Genomic DNA, 19,006 nt, shown 5'->3' with positions numbered 1-19,006 from the left:
TAAAACTGAGAAAAAACTGCTTTTTAGAGGAAAACTCAGACAAAACTGCTTATAACTTCCGGTAGGAACGTCGTAGACACATGAAACAAATACCTCTATGTAGGTCTTGTCTAGACCTACATTTCATAGATTGACATCCTTCAGCGAAAATCAACAGGAAGTTTGTAATCTCCATTTCAAAACAACATTTTTGTACCAAACGGTCACCAAACATCAAACATTATCTCCTCTGAGCGCGTTTGTCGTTTCGGCTTCAAACTGCTACAGGAGAGACATTGAACCCTTCTGATTAAAAGTTGACCAAAGAGTGGTGATTAGTGCTACCGTTTAGATTTTACGCGCCTTCAAAGACCCGCAGCACTGATGCTGCTACGGTGTCAAAAATGACAACGAAACTGCGATTAGACCTTCTTTGGCCTCAATACACACAATAGCCTATAATGACAATGTGAACTCAGACACAACTTCCTCTAACTCCCAGTACCAATATCGTAGAGACACGAAACAAAAACCTCTATGTAGGTCTCACTCAGGACTACCACTGGACAAAAGTATTGGACACCTAGGACTAGCACCTGCCAGAAGGCGGACCCGACCAATGCTGCTTGCAGCTTTAATTATTATTATTCTTCCGCAGCTTTGCGCACTACTACGCCCCCCTTAACATGCCTCAAAACTCACCAAATTTTTTACACACATCCAAAAAGTGTGCCAGCAGACTTTAGTCAAAAAACCAAACCCAAAAAAATACACTTGCTCTCTAGCGCCCCCTAGGTAGAAAACTGCCTATAACTCCCACTAGGAAGGTCGTAGAGACATGAAACCAAAACCTGTATGTAGGTCTCAGTTAGACCTACAATTCATAATTTCACTTCTTCGGGCGAAAACCAACAGGAAGTTGGCAATTTCCCCTTCAAGACAAAAAATGACTAAAAACACTCATTTTTGATTTTTGACCTCTAATTTGACCCCCTTAAAATACTTCAAAACTCACCAAACTTCTCACACACATTGGGACTGGTGGAAACTGTGATCTAAAAAAAAAACCGAATCCCAAAACTCAAAATTGTGCTCTACATAATTTTTGAAAAAAAAAGAGAAAAAACTGCTCCTCAGAGGAAAACTCTGACAAAACTGCTTGTAACTTCCGGTAGGAACGTCGTAGAGACATGAAACAAATACCTCTATGTAGGTCTTGTCTAGACCTACATTTCATAGATTGACATCCTTCAGCGAAAATCAACAGGAAGTTGGTAATCTCCATTTCAAAACAACATTTTTGTACCAAACGGTCACCAAACATCAAACATTATCTCCTCTGAGCGCGTTTGTCGTTTCGGCTTCAAACTGCTACAGGAGAGAGATTGAACCCTTCTGATTAAAAGTTGACGACGGCGTTGAGATTAGTGCTACCGTTTTGATTTTACGAGCCTTCAAAGACCCCCAGCACTAAAGTTGCTACGGTGCCAAAAATGACAACGAAACTGCGATTAGACCTTCTTTGGCCTCAATACACACAATAGCCTATAATGACAATGTGAACTCAGACACAACTTCCTCTAACTCCCAGTACCAATATCGTAGAGACACGAAACAAAAACCTCTATGTAGGTCTCACTCAGGACTACCACTGGACTAAAGTATTGGACACCTAGGACTAGCACCTGCCAGAAGGCGGACCCGACCAATGCTGCTTGCAGCTTTAATTATTATTATTATTCCGCAGCTTTGCGCACTACTTAGACCCCCTTAACATACTTCAAAACTCACCAAATTTTTTACACACATCCAAAAAGTGTGCCAGCAGACTTTAATATAAAAACCTAACCCCAAAACACAAAATTGAGCTCTAGCGCCCCCTAGGAAAAAAAAAAAACAGACTGCCTCTAACTCCCACTAGGAAGGTCGTAGAGACATGAAACAAAAACCTGTATGTAGGTCTGCTCTAGACCTACAACTCATAATGACACATTCTCGGGCGAAAATCAACAGGAAATTGGCAATTTACCTTTTTTGACAAAAATGTACTAAAAACACTGTTTTTTACATCTTTGACCTCTAATTTGACCCCCTTAAAATACTTCAAAACTCACCAAACTTCGCACACACATTGGGACTGGTAGAAATTGCGATCTCAAAAAAAAACCGAACCCCGAAACTCAAAATTGTGCTCTAGAGCAATTTTTTAATAAAACAGAGAAAAAAATGCTTTTTAGAGGAAAACTCAGACAAAACTGCTTGTAACTTCCGGTAGGAACGTCGTAGAGACATGAAAAAAATACTTCTATGTAGGTCTCATTTAGACCTAGATTTCATACATTGACACCCTTCAGCAAAAATCAACAGGAAGTTTGTTATCTCCATTTCAAAACAACATTTTTGTACCAAACGGTCACCAAACATCAAACGTTATCTCCTCTGAGCGCGTTTGTCGTTTCCGCTTCAAACTGCTACAGGAGAGAGATTGAACCCTTCTGATTAAAAGTTGACGACGGATAATGATTAAGTGCTACCGTTTTGATTTTACGAGCCTTCAAAGACCCGCAGCACTGATGCTGCTACGGTGCCAAAAATGACAACGAAACTGCGATTAGACCTTCTTTGGCCTCAATACACACAATAGCCTATAATGACAATGTGAACTCAGACACAACTTCCTCTAACTCCCAGTACCAATATCGTAGAGACACGAAACCAAAACCTCTATGTAGGTCTCACTCAGGACTACCACTGGACAAAAGTATTGGACACCTAGGACTAGCACCTGCCAGAAGGCGGACCCGACCAATGCTGCTTGCAGCTTTAATTCTTTATTATTATTCCGCACGGTCGCGCACTACTTAGCCCCCCTTAACATGCTTCAAAACTCACCAAATTTGACATACACATTAAACCCCGGGTACAGCACACTTTAGTGGTAAAAAAAAATACCAAAAATCAACATTGCTCTCTAGCGCCCCCTAGGAAGAAAAATGCCTCTAACTCCCACTAGGAAGGTCGTAGAGACATGAAACAAAAACCGGTATGTAGGTCTCAGTTAGACCTACAATTCATAATTTCACTTCTTCGGGCGAAAACCAACAGGAAGTTGGCAATTTCCCCTTCAAGACAAAAAATGACTAAAAACACTCATTTTTGATTTTTGCGCTGTAATTTGACCCCCTTAAAATACTTCAAAACTCACCAAACTTCTCACACACATCGGGACTGGTGGAAACTGTGATCTAAAAAAAAAACCGAATCCCAAAACTCAAAATTGTGCTCTACATAATTTTTGGAAAAAAAAGACAAAAAACTGCTCCTCAGAGGAAAACTCTGACAAAACTGCTTGTAACTTCCGGTAGGAACGTCGTAGAGACATGAAAAAAATACCTCTATGTAGGTCTCATTTAGACCTAGATTTCATACATTGACACCCTTCAGCAAAAATCAACAGGAAGTTTGTTATCTCCATTTCAAAACAACATTTTTGTACCAAACGGTCACCAAACATCAAACGTTATCTCCTCTGAGCGCGTTTGTCGTTTCCGCTTCAAACTGCTACAGGAGAGAGATTGAACCCTTCTGATTAAAAGTTGACGACGGATAATGATTAAGTGCTACCGTTTTGATTTTACGAGCCTTCAAAGACCCGCAGCACTGATGCTGCTACGGTGCCAAAAATGACAACGAAACTGCGATTAGACCTTCTTTGGCCTCAATACACACAATAGCCTATAATGACAATGTGAACTCAGACACAACTTCCTCTAACTCCCAGTACCAATATGGTAGAGACACGAAACAAAAACCTCTATGTAGGTCTCACTCAGGACTACCACTGGACAAAAGTATTGGACACCTAGGACTAGCACCTGCCAGAAGGCGGACCCGACCAATGCTGCTTGCAGCTTTAATTATTATTACTATTTTCTTTTTCTTTTTTTAACACTGTGGCACTTTGAAGTTGTTTGCTCAACGTAAAGTGCTTTTTACAAATAAAATCTATTGTTATTATTATTATTGAGCTCTTGAAACTGTAACCCTCTTCTATATGTAGTTGAATAGCCCTGATGTAGTGTAAATTATTGTGTTTTTTTTTTCCAAACATGCAATTTGATCAACGTGCAGGACACTTGGCTTGAAAAAAAAAGAAGAAAATCTATATTTTTCAGTTGATTGTTATCCCATTTTTCCGACAAGTCACTACTTTGAACTGGTGCAAGTTTATGCTGAGAACGTTTTCAGTCAGTTGTTCCGTGTTGCGTATGCACAATTAAATGAGGAGCAGCTGTGTCATAAATAATTAGACAGTGATGCGCAGTGACAGCCTGTGCGGTATTAAAGGTTTTGGTATGTTTAAATAGCTTGTGTAACAACTGAAATGTTGTGACTTGCAACAGTTTGTCCAGGATTGGAGTGTTTGAGATGAATCCTGGAACTGCACACTGTAAAAAAAAATTCTGTAAAACCAAATAATGATCAAAAACATTATATTAAAAGACATTTTCATGAAACGTTTTGCGGGAAAATATCGTAATTAGGGACCGATGTCCCTTTGGGACAGAGTACCCTATTGCATTTCTAGCGTTTTATTATCATACCGCCGCCTCTCTGAGCTGTAATTTGGCCCCCTTAACATGCTTCAAAACTCACCAAAATGGACACACATCAGGACTGGCGAAAATTGCGATCTAATCAAAAAACCAAAACTCAAAATTGCGCTCTAGCGCCCCCTAGGAAGAAAACACAGACAAAACTGCCTGTAAATCCCAGTAGGAATGTCGTAGAGACATGAAACAAAAACCTCTATGTAGGTCTCGCTTAGACCTATATTTTATACACTGACAACCCCCAGCAAAAATCCACAGGAAGTTTGCAATTCCCCCTTCAAAACAAAAGTTGAGTAAAAACAGTCACCTTTTTTCAAACATTATCTCCTCTGAGAGCGTTTGTCGTGTCGGCTTCAAATTAGCACAGGAGAGAGATTGAACCCGTCTGATTAAAAGTTGATGAAAGAGTTTTAATTACTGCTCCGGTTTGGATTTTATGAGCCCTCAAAGTCGGTCCCGTCCATCGATGCTTGCAGCTTTAATTAGGGTCCGCCTGTACCCTGTATAAAGGACTCCCACAGGGAGTCCTTTGTACAGGGACAAAGGACACTATTGAAATTGTAAGGTTTTATTATTCTTTATTATTATTATTATTATTCCGCCGCCACAAAAAACTCTAATTTGACCCACTTAACATGCTTCAAAACTCACCAAATTTGACACACACATCAGGACATGCGAAAATTGCCATCTAATAAAAAAACCAAACCCCAAAAATCAAAATTGCGCTCTAGCGCCCCCTAGGAAAAAACAAAAACAAACTGCCTGTAACTCCCACTATGAAGGTCGTAGAGACATGAAACAAAAATTTGTATGTAGGTCTCATTTAGACCTACAATTCATAATGACACATTCTCGGGCAAAAACCAACAGGAAGTTGGCAATTTCCCATTTAAGACAAAAATTTACTAAAACACTCATTTTTGCCTCTTTGAGCTGTAATTTCACCCTTTTAACATACTTCAAAACTCACCAAACTTCTCACACACATTGGGACTGGTGGAAATTGCGATCTAAAAAAAAAAAACGAACCCCAAAACTCAAAATTGCGCTGTAGTTTTACATGAATTTGAAAGTAATTTAAGAAAACAGAAAATTCTATGTATAATTGATTTGGTATTTTTCTGAAAAAAAAAAATTGAAATATACATAGTTTGTCATTACTGGCATATTACTTAAAATAACAGGCGGATCGTTTATTTGCAGATAATGTCTTCAATTCTACAGTTTTATAAACTATTTAAAAAAAATAGAAAAATTACAGTAGAAATTTAGAGTAAATTAACCATAAAAATAGGATTTTTTTTTACAGTGCAGTAAAGTACTGCGGAATTTTACATTCTGCTTTATTTCATTAGCACCTGTTGTTCTGCGGGATCCGGTTTGGTGACTTGCTGTCAGAAGATCATCTGTTGTATGACACTAATTAGTTGCGCTGTAATGATGACGGACGAGTCATGGCAGACATTTAGGCAGTGACAGTGCATGCAATCAGTGAATAAGTAACATGTGAAGGAAGGTTAAAAGCAGGCGTGGGAGTTTGAATCTAATTTTTTTCCACTGGCTTTATTAGCGCTTGCTTATGCGGTAGCTAAGTGGTTTATGTCAAGCAAAGGTAACAACAAAACATTTGCAGGAAGGGGATTATAGTTTAGTTGTTTTTTCTAAAGGCAAGTGCAGATTTGGACCCTGCACTTAGAGAGAGTTCAAAAATTTGGGTGGCCATGATCCAAACAAGCCAAACCTGCTGCAGGCCCAGAACATTTGAATGCTTAAACATGTTTTTTTCATGGTTGGTATTTTTATGACATACATTGAAATACTTCAATTGACTTCAGGCCAGTAGACACCTGCAACTGCATGTCAACGTATTGATTTATACACAGTTTATATGTACATATATACATATACTGTATATATATATATAGAGAGAGAGAGTTGGCGGATGGTTGCATGTTTTCATATTTCCTGCAGGGACATATTAAAATAGTGGCATGTGCTTTAGAATCATTTCTAAAGTAGATGAGATAATGAGGAGCATACATCTTTTCAGATGAAAAGTTACATGCACTCATTTGAAAAGCTCTGACTGTGGTTTGAACCGAATAAGCTATTTGATGATGTACTTGTTAAATTAATATGATAGACCGAGCTGGGCTACAGTAAGTGATTAATCATTGGGACTTACTTCAGAGCTGGATTAATCGACTAGAAAAAAAAAGGTATTTTTTTATATTCTGTTGCTTCAGTTTATCCTTTAATGGATAAAATAATAATAATAATAATAATAATGGATAAAATAATAGTAATGGATACAATAATAATAATTAAAACAAATATATCAAATCCGGACAGCCCGGAACTTTAAATTTGCGGACATAGTTTGTGCACCGCAGCTGGAGTAAAGCACACATGAAAATGTTCATGTGTGTCTTATTTTTTTAATTCTACAGTAATTAAACACAATTCAATTATATTATTATAAAAATGAGTGACACTTAATTTATCAACCATTTGACATTTTGATTAAGAAAATATAGTTGTTTGATGTCCCTATTTTTTTTATTTCCTCCATGTACTTTGTGTAATACGTGTAATAGCCAGATGTCAAAATACTTTTGTTCATCTGGTAACATGAACCTTTTCTGTTCATATATATATATATATATATATATATATATATATATATATATATATATATATATATATATATATATATATATATATATATATATACACATATACACACACATATATATATATATATATATATGTATATATTTTAATATACATTGTGTTATTATTTAACATGAACCGATTATTTTATTTATTTTTTAAATATATTTATATATTATGTATTTGTTATTTAACATAAACCGATTATAATATTATTTTTTAAAAATATATTTATATGTTATGTATTTGTTATTTAACATAAACCGATTTATTTTATTTTATTTGTTTACATATATTCATATATTATGTATTTGTTATTTAACATGGACTGATTATTTCTATTTTTTATTTAAATATATTAAATGGATGGATGAATATATATATTGTATTTATTTAACATAAACCGATTATTTAGTTGTTTTTTTTTTTTTTTTTTACATATATTTACATATTATGTATGTCTTATTTACCATGGACTGATTTTTTAAATTTTTAGATTTAAATATATTTATATATTTTGTATTTTTTGTTTAACATAAACCGATTATTATATTTTTTTCATATATGTATTTGCTATTTAACATGTACTGATTATTTATATATTTGTGATTTAAATATATTTATATATTTTGTATTTATTATTTAACATGAACCGATTATTTTATTTATTTTTGTAAATATATTTATATATTATGAATTTGTTATTTAACACGGAACGATTATTTTTTTTTTTTATATTAATATATGTTGTATTTATTTAACAAAAAACGTTATTTATTTTTACATATATTTATATGTTATGTATTTGTTATTTAACATGGACTTATTATTTATATTGTTTCATTTAAATATATTTATATATTGTGTATTTATTTAACATAAACCAATTTTTTAATAAAATTTTTGTACATATATTTTGATATTATGTATTTGTTATTTAACATGGACTGATTTTTTTCCCTCCATTTAAATATATTTATATATTTTGTATTTGTTATTTAACATAAATCTTTTTTTTTTTTTCCGAATATATTTGTATTTATTTTTTGTTATATATTTATATATTATGTATTTGTTATTTAACATGGACTGATTATTTATATTGTTTCATTTAAATATATTTTTATATTTTGTATTTATTTAACATAAACCGATTATTTTATTTATTTTTTCCACATATATTTAAATATTATGTATTTGTTATTTAATATGGACTGATTATTTACTATTTTTAAAATATTTACGTATTTTGTATTTGTTATTTAACATAAACCAATTATTTTATTTATTTTTTTGAATATATTTTTGTATTATTTAATATTTACCATGAACCTGATTGAAGTATGTTCCCTCTCCACCGTTTCCCCAGACAGCCCCTGATGGATGGAAGAACTCGGTGCGACACAACCTCTCCTTGAACAAGTGTTTCGAGAAGGCGGAGATCCAAAATGGCAACTCGTCCCGTAAAGGTTGCCTGTGGGCTCTCAACCCTGCCAAGGTGGCAAAGATGCAGGAGGAGCTCCACAAGTGGCGCCGCAAAGATCCCGTCACTGTTCGCAGGAGCATGGCGAGACCAGGTGAGTCGTAGAAACATCTAGACGGGTATAAGGAAAGAACGGGAACCCTTAATTTGCTCCTTCCTGCAGAGGACCTCGATCGCCTCCTTGGAGATCGGCCTAACAAGTGGCGATCGGTGCCGGTTTACACCAGAACTGCAGGTGTTGATGGCGCCTCCTCCTCAACACCCAGTCGACGTCCGCAATATTCACAGACTTCTCCACCTTCGGAGCCGCTCCTCCACCTGCATCAGCAGCTCACAGCGGACGTCCAATACAACGCATCTTCGAGTAGGAAGCTCCCGCCCGCCTACAGCGCCGCCCCGCAGGCCGACTTCAGCGTCAGGAACCTGCAGGACTTTTTGTTCGAGGACACCAGTTACGATGTGGACGTGCTCAACCCCAGTCTGACGGACCTGCAATTGCAAGGTAGGCAGTGGCAAACAATCTACTTATGGACAGTTTATACGTTAGGTCAGGAAAAAACACAGAGGCTATTTCATCCCTACAAGCCTGTTTCGCAAGTTTCCCTGCTCTTCAGGCAATACAAATCCCCCGATGAGCAGGGAAACCTGCGAAACAGGCTTGTAGGGATGAAATAGCCTCTGTGTTTTTTCCTGACCTAACGTATATTCCGCTCTACCCCGGTATTGAGCACTGTACAGAGGCTATTTCATCCCTACAAGCCTGTTTCGCAAGTTTCCCTGCTCTTCAGGCAATACAAATCCCCCGAAGAGCAGGGAAACCTGCGAAACAGGCTTGTAGGGATGAAATAGCCTCTGTGGTTTTTCCTGACCTAACGTATATTCCGCTCTACCCCGGCATTGAGCATTATACAGAGGCTTTTTCATCCCTACATGCCTGTTTCACAAGTTTCCCTGCTCTTCTGGGAACACAAATGCCCCGAGGAGCAGGGACACCTGCCAAACAGGCTTGTAGGGATGAAATAGCCTCTGTGTTTTTTCCTGACCTAACGTATATTCCGCTCTACCCCGGTATTGAGCATTATACACAGGCTTTTTCATCCCTACAAGCCTGTTTCACAAGTTTCCCTGCTCTTCTGGGAATACAAATGCCCCGAGGAGCAGGGAAACCTGCGAAACAGGCTTGTAGGGATTAAATAGCCTCTGTGGTTTTTCCTGACCTAACGTATATTCCGCTCTACCCCGGCATTGAGCATTATACAGAGGCTTTTTCATCCCTACAAGCCTGTTTCACAAGTTTCCCTGCTCTTCTGGGAATACAAATGCCCCGAGGAGCAGGGAAACCTGCCAAACAGGCTTCTAGGGATGAAATAGCCTCTGTGTTTTTTCCTGACCTAACGTATATTCCGCTCTACCCCGGTATTGAGCACTGTACAGAGGCTATTTCATCCCTACAAGCCTGTTTCGCAAGTTTCCCTGCTCTTCAGGCAATACAAATCCCCCGAAGAGCAGGGAAACCTGCGAAACTGGCTTGTAGGGATGAAATAGCCTCTGTGTTTTTTCCTGACCTAACGTATATTCCGCTCTACCCCGGTATTGAGCACTGTACATAGGCTATTTAATCCCTACAAGCCTGTTTCGCAAGTTTCCCTGCTCTTCAGGAAATACAAATGCCCCGAGGAGCAGGGAAACCTGCCAAACAGGCTTGTAAGGATGAAATAGCCTCTGTGTTTTTTCCTGACCTAACCTATATTCCGCTCTACCCCGGCATTGAGCATTATACAGAGGCTTTTTCATCCCTACAAGCCTGTTTCACAAGTTTCCCTGCTCTTCTGGGAATACAAATGCCCCGAGGAGCAGGGAAACCTGCCAAACAGGCTTCTAGGGATGAAATAGCCTCTGTGTTTTTTCCTGACCTAACGTATATTCCGCTCTACCCCGGTATTGAGCACTGTACAGAGGCTATTTCATCCCTACAAGCCTGTTTCGCAAGTTTCCCTGCTCTTCAGGCAATACAAATCCCCCGAAGAGCAGGGAAACCTGCGAAACTGGCTTGTAGGGATGAAATAGCCTCTGTGTTTTTTCCTGACCTAACGTATATTCCGCTCTACCCCGGTATTGAGCACTGTACATAGGCTATTTAATCCCTACAAGCCTGTTTCGCAAGTTTCCCTGCTCTTCAGGAAATACAAATGCCCCGAGGAGCAGGGAAACCTGCCAAACAGGCTTGTAAGGATGAAATAGCCTCTGTGTTTTTTCCTGACCTAACCTATATTCCGCTCTACCCCGGCATTGAGCATTATACAGAGGCTTTTTCATCCCTACAAGCCTGTTTCACAAGTTTCCCTGCTCTTCTGGGAATACAAATGCCCCGAGGAGCAGGGAAACCTGCCAAACAGGCTTGTAGGGATGAAATAGCCTCTGTGTTTTTTCCTGACCTAACGTATATTCCGCTCTACCCCGCTATCGAGCACTGTGTAACGGATAAACCACAGAAACCTCGACTATATGGACAGTTTGTACTATTATTACCTACTCAGTGGCCTAGTGGTTGGAGTGTCCGCTCTGAGATCGGTAGGTCGTGAGTTTGAACTCCGGCCGAGTCATACCAAAGACTATAAAAATGGGACCCATTACCTCCCTGCTTGGCACTCAGCATCAAGGGTTGGAATTGGGGGTTAAATCACCAAAAATGCTGCTGCTCACTGCTCCCCTCACCTCCCAGGGGGTGATCAAGGGTGATGGGTCAAATGCAGAGAATAATTTCGCCACACCTAGTGTGTGTGTGACAATCATTGGTACTTTAACTTTAACTTTATACGTATTTACTAGGGGTGTCCAAAATAAATTGCTTTTCTCGACCTGTAACCTCTTACAGTGTCTCAGCACGCTCTGCCAAAAGATTGCACTCCTTCTTTATTTGACTTTCTCCCCCCACCTGACCACAGCTGCTTCCAGAGGGAAGTGGGTCATAAACAGCGTTGCTTTTGGTTACCGAACAGTTCAACAGGAGAGGTCGTAAAATAGTTCAAAAAGAGTTCCATAAAATAGTTCAAAGAGAGTTCCATAAAATACTTCAAAAAGAGTTCGTAAAATACTTCAAAAAGAGTTTGTCTGGAAATTGGACAGATCCTGTCATCTCTCCGCTTTGAAGTCTCAGTGGAGTTTTACGAGCCTTCTTCTTGGTTGGTTTCAAAGACAGCCTTTTGTCTTTTTGCCTGGAACTCATTTCAACACAAAGTTTTTTGTGATAACTTACAAACAATTCTTTTAACAATGCCACAAATGTGGGTATTAATCCGATACCAAGTAGTTACAAGATCACACATTGGTCATATTAAAAGTCCTCATGTGTCCAGGGACATATTTCCTGAGTTTATACACATAATATAAATTTAAAAAAAACTAAGAAGATGTAATCATAATGGTATCGACTAGATGCACTCTTGTACTTGGTATCATTACAGTGGATTTTAGGTGTAGATCCACCAATGACGTTTGTTTACATTTTGAAGCTGGCAAGCTACGGTGTGTAGTGAAGCATGTTTAGCTATTCCTCGTAGGGATGATACTTGTAAGAAACTTGCTTTATTTGTCGCCATGGAGGCCAGGATTAGTGATTTAGAAGTAGCTAAAACACTGCCGACTGTGAATGGACGTTCGCCGCTAGCTAGCCATGTCTTAAAGCACCTCTTCCTGAGGGCGTTTCAGTGTTATAACTTCACCTTTATCTTTAGTTTTTGGACCAAAATGTGTCCGTTCTCCCTGTTCTGTCTACACACCGTGTCTGCTTGTAAGTACTCTGTGTGCGCGCGCTGCCGAACATGCTCCTCTGCTGGTAAACCCAGCAATGTCATGACGTGACGACGCGCCGTCATGCCCGGTGTTAGAATAATTGTTTCTAAGTTATCACAAAAACTTTGTGTAACATTGAGTGCCTGGTGAGAAGCAAAAGCTGTCTTTGGCTCGTAAAGCTCCACTGTGTAGGGGGGGAAGCAACATGAAGGTGTTCTGTTTCTTTCATGTATTGTAATCAAACAGAAAGATATTGTCTGACCCAAGAACTGCAAAAATGAAGAGGAAGCAGGACCAGACTCCCCTCCAGGCGACCTCTTTTTGAACTGTTTTACGAACATCTCTTTGAACTCTTTTACGAACCTCTTCTTTGAACTGTTTTTTACAACCTTTTCTGTGAACTGTTTACGACAGGGGTCACCAACCTTTTTGAAACCAAGAGCTACTTCTTGGGTACTGATTAATGCGAAGGAATACCAGTTTGATACACACTTAAATAAATTGCCAGAAATAGTCAATTTGCTCAATTTACCTTTAACTCTATGTTATTATTAATAATTAAGGATATTTACACTTAATTGAACGGTTTAAAAGAGGAGAAAACACGAAAAAAATGACAATTAAATTTTGAAACATAGTTTATCTTCAATTTTGACTCTTTAAAATTCAAAATTCAACCGAGAAAAAGAAGACAAAAACTAGCTAATTCGAATCTTTTTGAAAAAATAAAAAAATAATTTATGGAACATCATTAGTAATTTTTTCCTGATTAAGATTGATTTTAGAATTTTGATGACATGTTTTAAATAGGTTAAAATCCAATCTACACTTTGTTAGAATATATACCGTAATTTCCGGACTATAAGCCGCACCTGACTATAAGCCGCACCAGCAAAATTTAGGGGAAAATACAGATTGCTCCATATATAAGCCGCACCCGACTATAAGCCGCAGGGTTTTGATGTGTAATTACCGTAGTATTTAGGGGTTCCTGCTACCACGGAGGGGATTGTCGGGACAGAGATGACTGTTTGAGAACGCAAAGCGTCCCATTTATTAACAATAAATCTTTCAATCATTCAATCAAACTTTCACATCTTTGACATGGCGAACAGCATTCGTGCAGAGTACAAATAATACAACGGTGCAAAGTAATACAAAGTGCTCGCCTGTACGTTATCAAAATAACCAGCCTACCGGTATATGAAAAGTCAGTCTTTAATCATTGTGTCATCGTTTTCCTCCTGCGTACTAAAACCACCGAAATCCTCTTCGTCGGTGTCGGAGAAGAACAGGCCGTATATAAGCCGCACCGTTGTATAAGCCGCAGGGACCAGAACGAGGGGGAAAAGTAGCGGCTTATAGTCCGGAAATTACGGTAATAAATTGGACCAAGCTAGACAAATCATTATTTCTTCTAGATTTTCCAGAAACATTTTTTTAAAAGAAATTCAAAAGACTTTGAAATAAGATTTAAATTTGATTCTACAGATTTTCTAGATTTGCCAGAATAATTTTTTTGAATTTTAATCATAATAAGTTTGAAGAAATATTTCACAAAAATTCTTCGTCGAAAAAACAGAAGCTAAAATGAAGAATTAAATTAAAATTTATTTATTATTCTTTACAATAAAAACATTTTTTTAACTTGAACATTGATTTACATTGTCAGGAAAGAAGAGGAAGGAATTTAAAAGGTAAAAAGGTATATGTGTTTAAAAATCCTAAAATCATTTTTAAGGTTGTATTTTTTCTCTGAAATTGTCTTTCTGAAAGTTATAAGAAGCAAAGTAAAATAATTAATGAATTTATTTAAACAAGTGAAGACCAAGTCTTTAAAATATTTTCTTGGATTTTCAAATTCTATTTGAGTTTTGTCTCTCGGGCAAAGCGAGACCAGCTTGCTAGTAAATAAATAAAATTTAAAAAATAGAGGCTGCTATTTGAGCTATTTTTAGAACAGGCCAGCGGGCTACTCATCTGGTCCTTACGGGCTACCTGGTGCCCGCGGGCACCGCGTTGGTGACCCCTGGTTTACGACCTCGTCCCTTAGAAGCAGCTGTTGTCATGTGGTCAGAGAAAGTCCAAATAAAGGGGAAGGCGTACAATATTTTGGCAGAGCATAATGACACTGTACAAGGGTACAGATGTCCAAGCGTCTCTCCTCAAATTGAGCCAAATTGAATTCTGTCTCTGTTTAATTCTTTACCTCTTGTCTTGTTTAATAGATGTCATCAGTGTTTGAACCTAACACCCGGGAACCTGTACTTTTCAAACAGAGTATAGTATCGTTTTTGATTCATTAGGGCCGCGATACTATACCAGTACCGGTATACCATACAACCCTACGTGGAAATGTCTAATAATATGACCCCTTTAAAATAGACCCTCTCATCTGCAGTGTGCCTTATAATCTGGTGTGCTCTTTGGTCCAAAAAATACGATACTCGAGCTTTTTGGTTGAGTTCTAAAATGTAACATCCACTGAAATCCACTGAGCAGTTTCTACTCTGTTTTTGTTTTTTAGGTAATTTTTGGGAGGAGTTGCGAGAAGACAGCTTGGGGTCAGCAGCTCCCACAATGCCAACCTTCCCGCCCGTCCTGCAGGCGTCCTGCGTCCATCCCAGCTGTGTGGACGCAATACTGCCCTAAGACCTCCCCCGTGTCCTTTTCCGAGTGGATTTACCTTTTTAAAGTTTATTGAAGAGCGGACAATTTGCTGCTGTATTCTAACGCTCCTTCAGAGAAGTATGAGGCCAAAGTGAAGTCCTCAAATCTTTGTTCTCCCGCGTGTGATGGAGGGACAATAGACACCATGACCACAACAGAGCTTCTTTTGTCTTCTTATCCTTCTCACACCAGTTTAAACAACATCTGTTCCAGTTTTGTGAATGCATTTTCAATCCCCAAAACAAGCTCTTTTGGGGAAACGTACATAAATATGATCTATAATAACGATTTGTCTCTGGCATGATATTGCGGAGAGAAGACACAAATATTTTTTTAATTCAGATGTGTCCAAACATGGAAAAATCAAAGCATGCAAGGGCCATTTTGACATGTTTTTATTAGAGATGTCCGATAATATCGGCCGATGAATGCGTTAAAATGTAATATCGGAAATTATCGGTATCGGTTTTTTTATTATCGGTATCGTGTTTTTTTTTTGTTTTTTTTTTTTAAAATTAAATCAACATAAAAAACACAAGATACACTTACAATTAGTGCACCAACCCAAAAAAACTCCCTCCCCCATTTACACTCATTCACACAAAAGGGTTGTTTCTTTCTGTTATTAATATTCTGGTTCCTACATTATATATCAATATATATCAATACAGTCTGCAAGGGATACAGTCCGTAAGCACACATGATTGTGCGTGCTGCTGGTCCACTAATAGTACTAACCTTTAACAGTTAATTTTACTCATTTTCATTCATCACTAGTTTTTATGTAACTGTTTTTATATTGTTGTACTTTCTTTTTTATTCAAGAAAATGTTTTAAATTTATTTATCTTATTTTACTAATTTTTTTTAAAAGTACCTTATCTTCACCATACCTGGTTGTCCAAATTAGGCATAATAATGTGTTAATTCCACGACTGCATATATCGGTTGATATCAATATCGGTTGATATCGGTATCGGTAATTAAAGAGTTGGACAATATCGGAATATCGGATATCGGCAAAAAGCCATTATCGGACATCCCTAGTTTTTATTTTCAAAACTAGTACAATGTATAGATTATTTTTTAAACCTGTAGGACTCCCCCCGAGACCTGGAAGTGTCCCAGACATAAGGTTGCAAAAGGGTGGAAAGTTTCCGGTAAATTTCCGGAAACTTTCCTGAAATTTACCACGGGAAGTTAAGGTCGGGAACTTCGGCAATATTGACCATTTTTTGATTATTCAAAGTTGGACACCGTCCATGGGAACATATGGGAATTATAGATAATTATATATTATTGGGCACTTGTCTATATGCTGCTGCATCTTTGTGGCATTTTTGACATAGCTCTTTGCACAGTATTTGCAAATGTACACCGCCTTTCCGCCTACATTGGTTGGGGTGAAATGACTCCACACATCAGATGGTGTACGTGGCATTATTCTGTTTGTATTTATGTATTCTTGTAAAACACTAATGCAATGCCACACACAGATATAAATAGTCAGCTAAACAATTGGAGTAGTCTTTAAAAATATTTTACTGATGGACAAATGAATAGAAATAGGCTAGATCAGGGGTCGGCAACCCGCGGCTCTCATTAGCGCCGCTCTAGTGGCTCTCTGGAGCTTTTTTAAAAATGTATGAAAAATGGAAAAAGATGAGGGAAAAAAAACAAGTTTTTGTTTTAATATGGTTTCCGTAGGAGGACAAACATGACGCAAACCTCCCTAATTGTTATAAAGCACACTGTTTATATTAAACATGCTTCACTGATTTGAGTATTTGGCGAGCGCCGTTTTGTCCTACTAATTTTGGCGGTCCTTGAACTCACCGTAGTTTGTTTACAAATATAACTTTCTCCGACTTTCTAGGACGTGTTTTATGCCACTTCTTTTTCTATCTCATTTTGTCCACCAAACTTTTAACGTTGTGCATGAATGCACAAAGGTGAGTTTTGTTGATGTTATTGACTTGTGTGGAGTGCTAATCAGACATATTTGGTCACTGCATGACTGCAAGCTAATCGATGCTAACATGCTATTTAGGCTAGCTATATGTACATATTGCAGCATTATGCCTAATTTGTAGCTATATTTGAGGTAATTTAGTTTCCTTTAAGTCATCTTAATTCAATTCATAACTCATGACACACTATCTGTATGTAATATGGCTTTTAATTTTTGTGGCTCCAGACAGATTTGTTTTTGTATTTTTGGTCCAATATGGCTCTTTCAACATTTTGGGTTGCCGACCCCTGGGCTAGATGAATACATGAACACTCAATCAGCATGCTAAATCAAACTATAAGCTACATTCTTGTATGACAACAGAATGGCTAGCAGAACAGAAGGCAGAGGAAAGGAAACTACACGTTTTGATTTAGTATTTGCTAGTTGAAATTTACAGATCACAAAAAAGGTCAATTCGGATCGCTAATGTTGTTAGCATTAATGAATGGGATTTAACATATAGAAAATTAGCATCACGGCTAACAGAGAAATATTTTCGGTTCATTATGAGACTGTGGTGGTACATAAACCTAGCTAGCTAGAGATATTGGCCCCAAAATCATTGAACAAGTACAGGAACAGCTAGCTAGCTTGAGTGCAAGTCTGCTGGAGTAGTCTACAGTCATACAGTAACAAGCAATTACACCTCTATTACAATTAAATACCATAGATCAAATATATTTACCCCAGTAATATCATCAAATTTCCTGACTGGATGAAGTCCTTGGGCTCAAATACTAGTGTGGCCTCAGTAGCCCTGCTATAGTGTAGCATGCTGGGAATTATCTGGGCATGTGATGGAGGAATGCACAGTCCAGGGTTGAAATTCTACTGAATTTGCATTAAATCAAGTTGTTTTAGCTAATAATCATGCTGCAAGATCTAGCATGTTGCATTCAATGTTTATTCCCATTAATTTCCCATTAATTCCTGTTAATTCCTGTTAATTCCCATATATTCCCGTTAACTCCCATGGAAAGTTTCCAACTCTGAATATTCCCTGAATTTTTCAACCCTACCCAGACATAAAATATATTTTAAAAAATAATGCTTAAATCTCTAGATCAACTTCAGGTCTATCTGTTTATATAAAGATGTTTTATGTTTTATGCACTTTTTGTCAAAACCCTGTTTTTATGGCAAAAACACAAAATAAGCAATATTTTCCCCTAAAAAAATGTTTAAGTTATTTATGAACATGTAGTTGTAGAAGAGACTGAACTGGGTTACAATTTTTTATAATAATACTATATATATATATATATATATATATATATATATATATATATATATATATATATATATACTGTATATATAACTCCGCAGATTGCTCTCATTACAACGGACAGAAACACACGAGCGACCCCAAGCGGTGTCATGAGGTAGTTACGGAGCAGTCACAGGAAAACCTAAGGGCGCTCGTTTATTTAATATTTATTCATTTTATTGAAGTATTTCATACTTTAATATTTATTCATATTATTTATACTCAGATTTGATTCTGTTCTACTCATTTATTATATATTTGCCATATGCATGCATTTTTAATACTAATATTTTATCTTCAATTCCCCATCAAAGTTGTGTTTTTTTTTTTTTTTTTTTACTATTTGAGTGTGTAAATGGAGTTTATGGGCGAGTTGTTTTCAAGTCTGTTTTTAATGTATAAAAATTGCTTTTTAAAATAGTTTGATTTGATGCAGTAAACTAGTTTGACCAGACGATGGCAGCAGAGTCTTGTATAAGGAGAGTATATATATATATATATATATATATATAT

General features: G+C 37.3%; 1 protein-coding gene across 1 annotated transcript in view; it reads left to right on the top strand.

Moving 5' to 3' along the window:
• foxn1 (forkhead box N1) overlaps positions 1-15,368 on the top strand; it is a gene marked incomplete at its 5' end in the record, with an annotated part of 30,017 nt that extends 14,649 nt beyond the window's left edge. Inside the window, 3 exons of the mRNA XM_062067217.1 lie at positions 8,638-8,845; positions 8,915-9,253; positions 15,071-15,368. Of these exons, the coding sequence (XP_061923201.1) occupies positions 8,638-8,845; positions 8,915-9,253; positions 15,071-15,195 (672 nt within the window). The remainder of the gene's footprint in view (positions 1-8,637; positions 8,846-8,914; positions 9,254-15,070) is intronic.
• Positions 15,369-19,006: the final 3,638 nt, after the last annotated feature.

This window comes from Entelurus aequoreus, linkage group LG13 (assembly GCF_033978785.1).
Source record: "Entelurus aequoreus isolate RoL-2023_Sb linkage group LG13, RoL_Eaeq_v1.1, whole genome shotgun sequence".
Taxonomy (NCBI): Eukaryota; Metazoa; Chordata; class Actinopteri; order Syngnathiformes; family Syngnathidae; genus Entelurus; species Entelurus aequoreus.
This window is presented reverse-complemented; position numbering and strand designations above follow the sequence as displayed.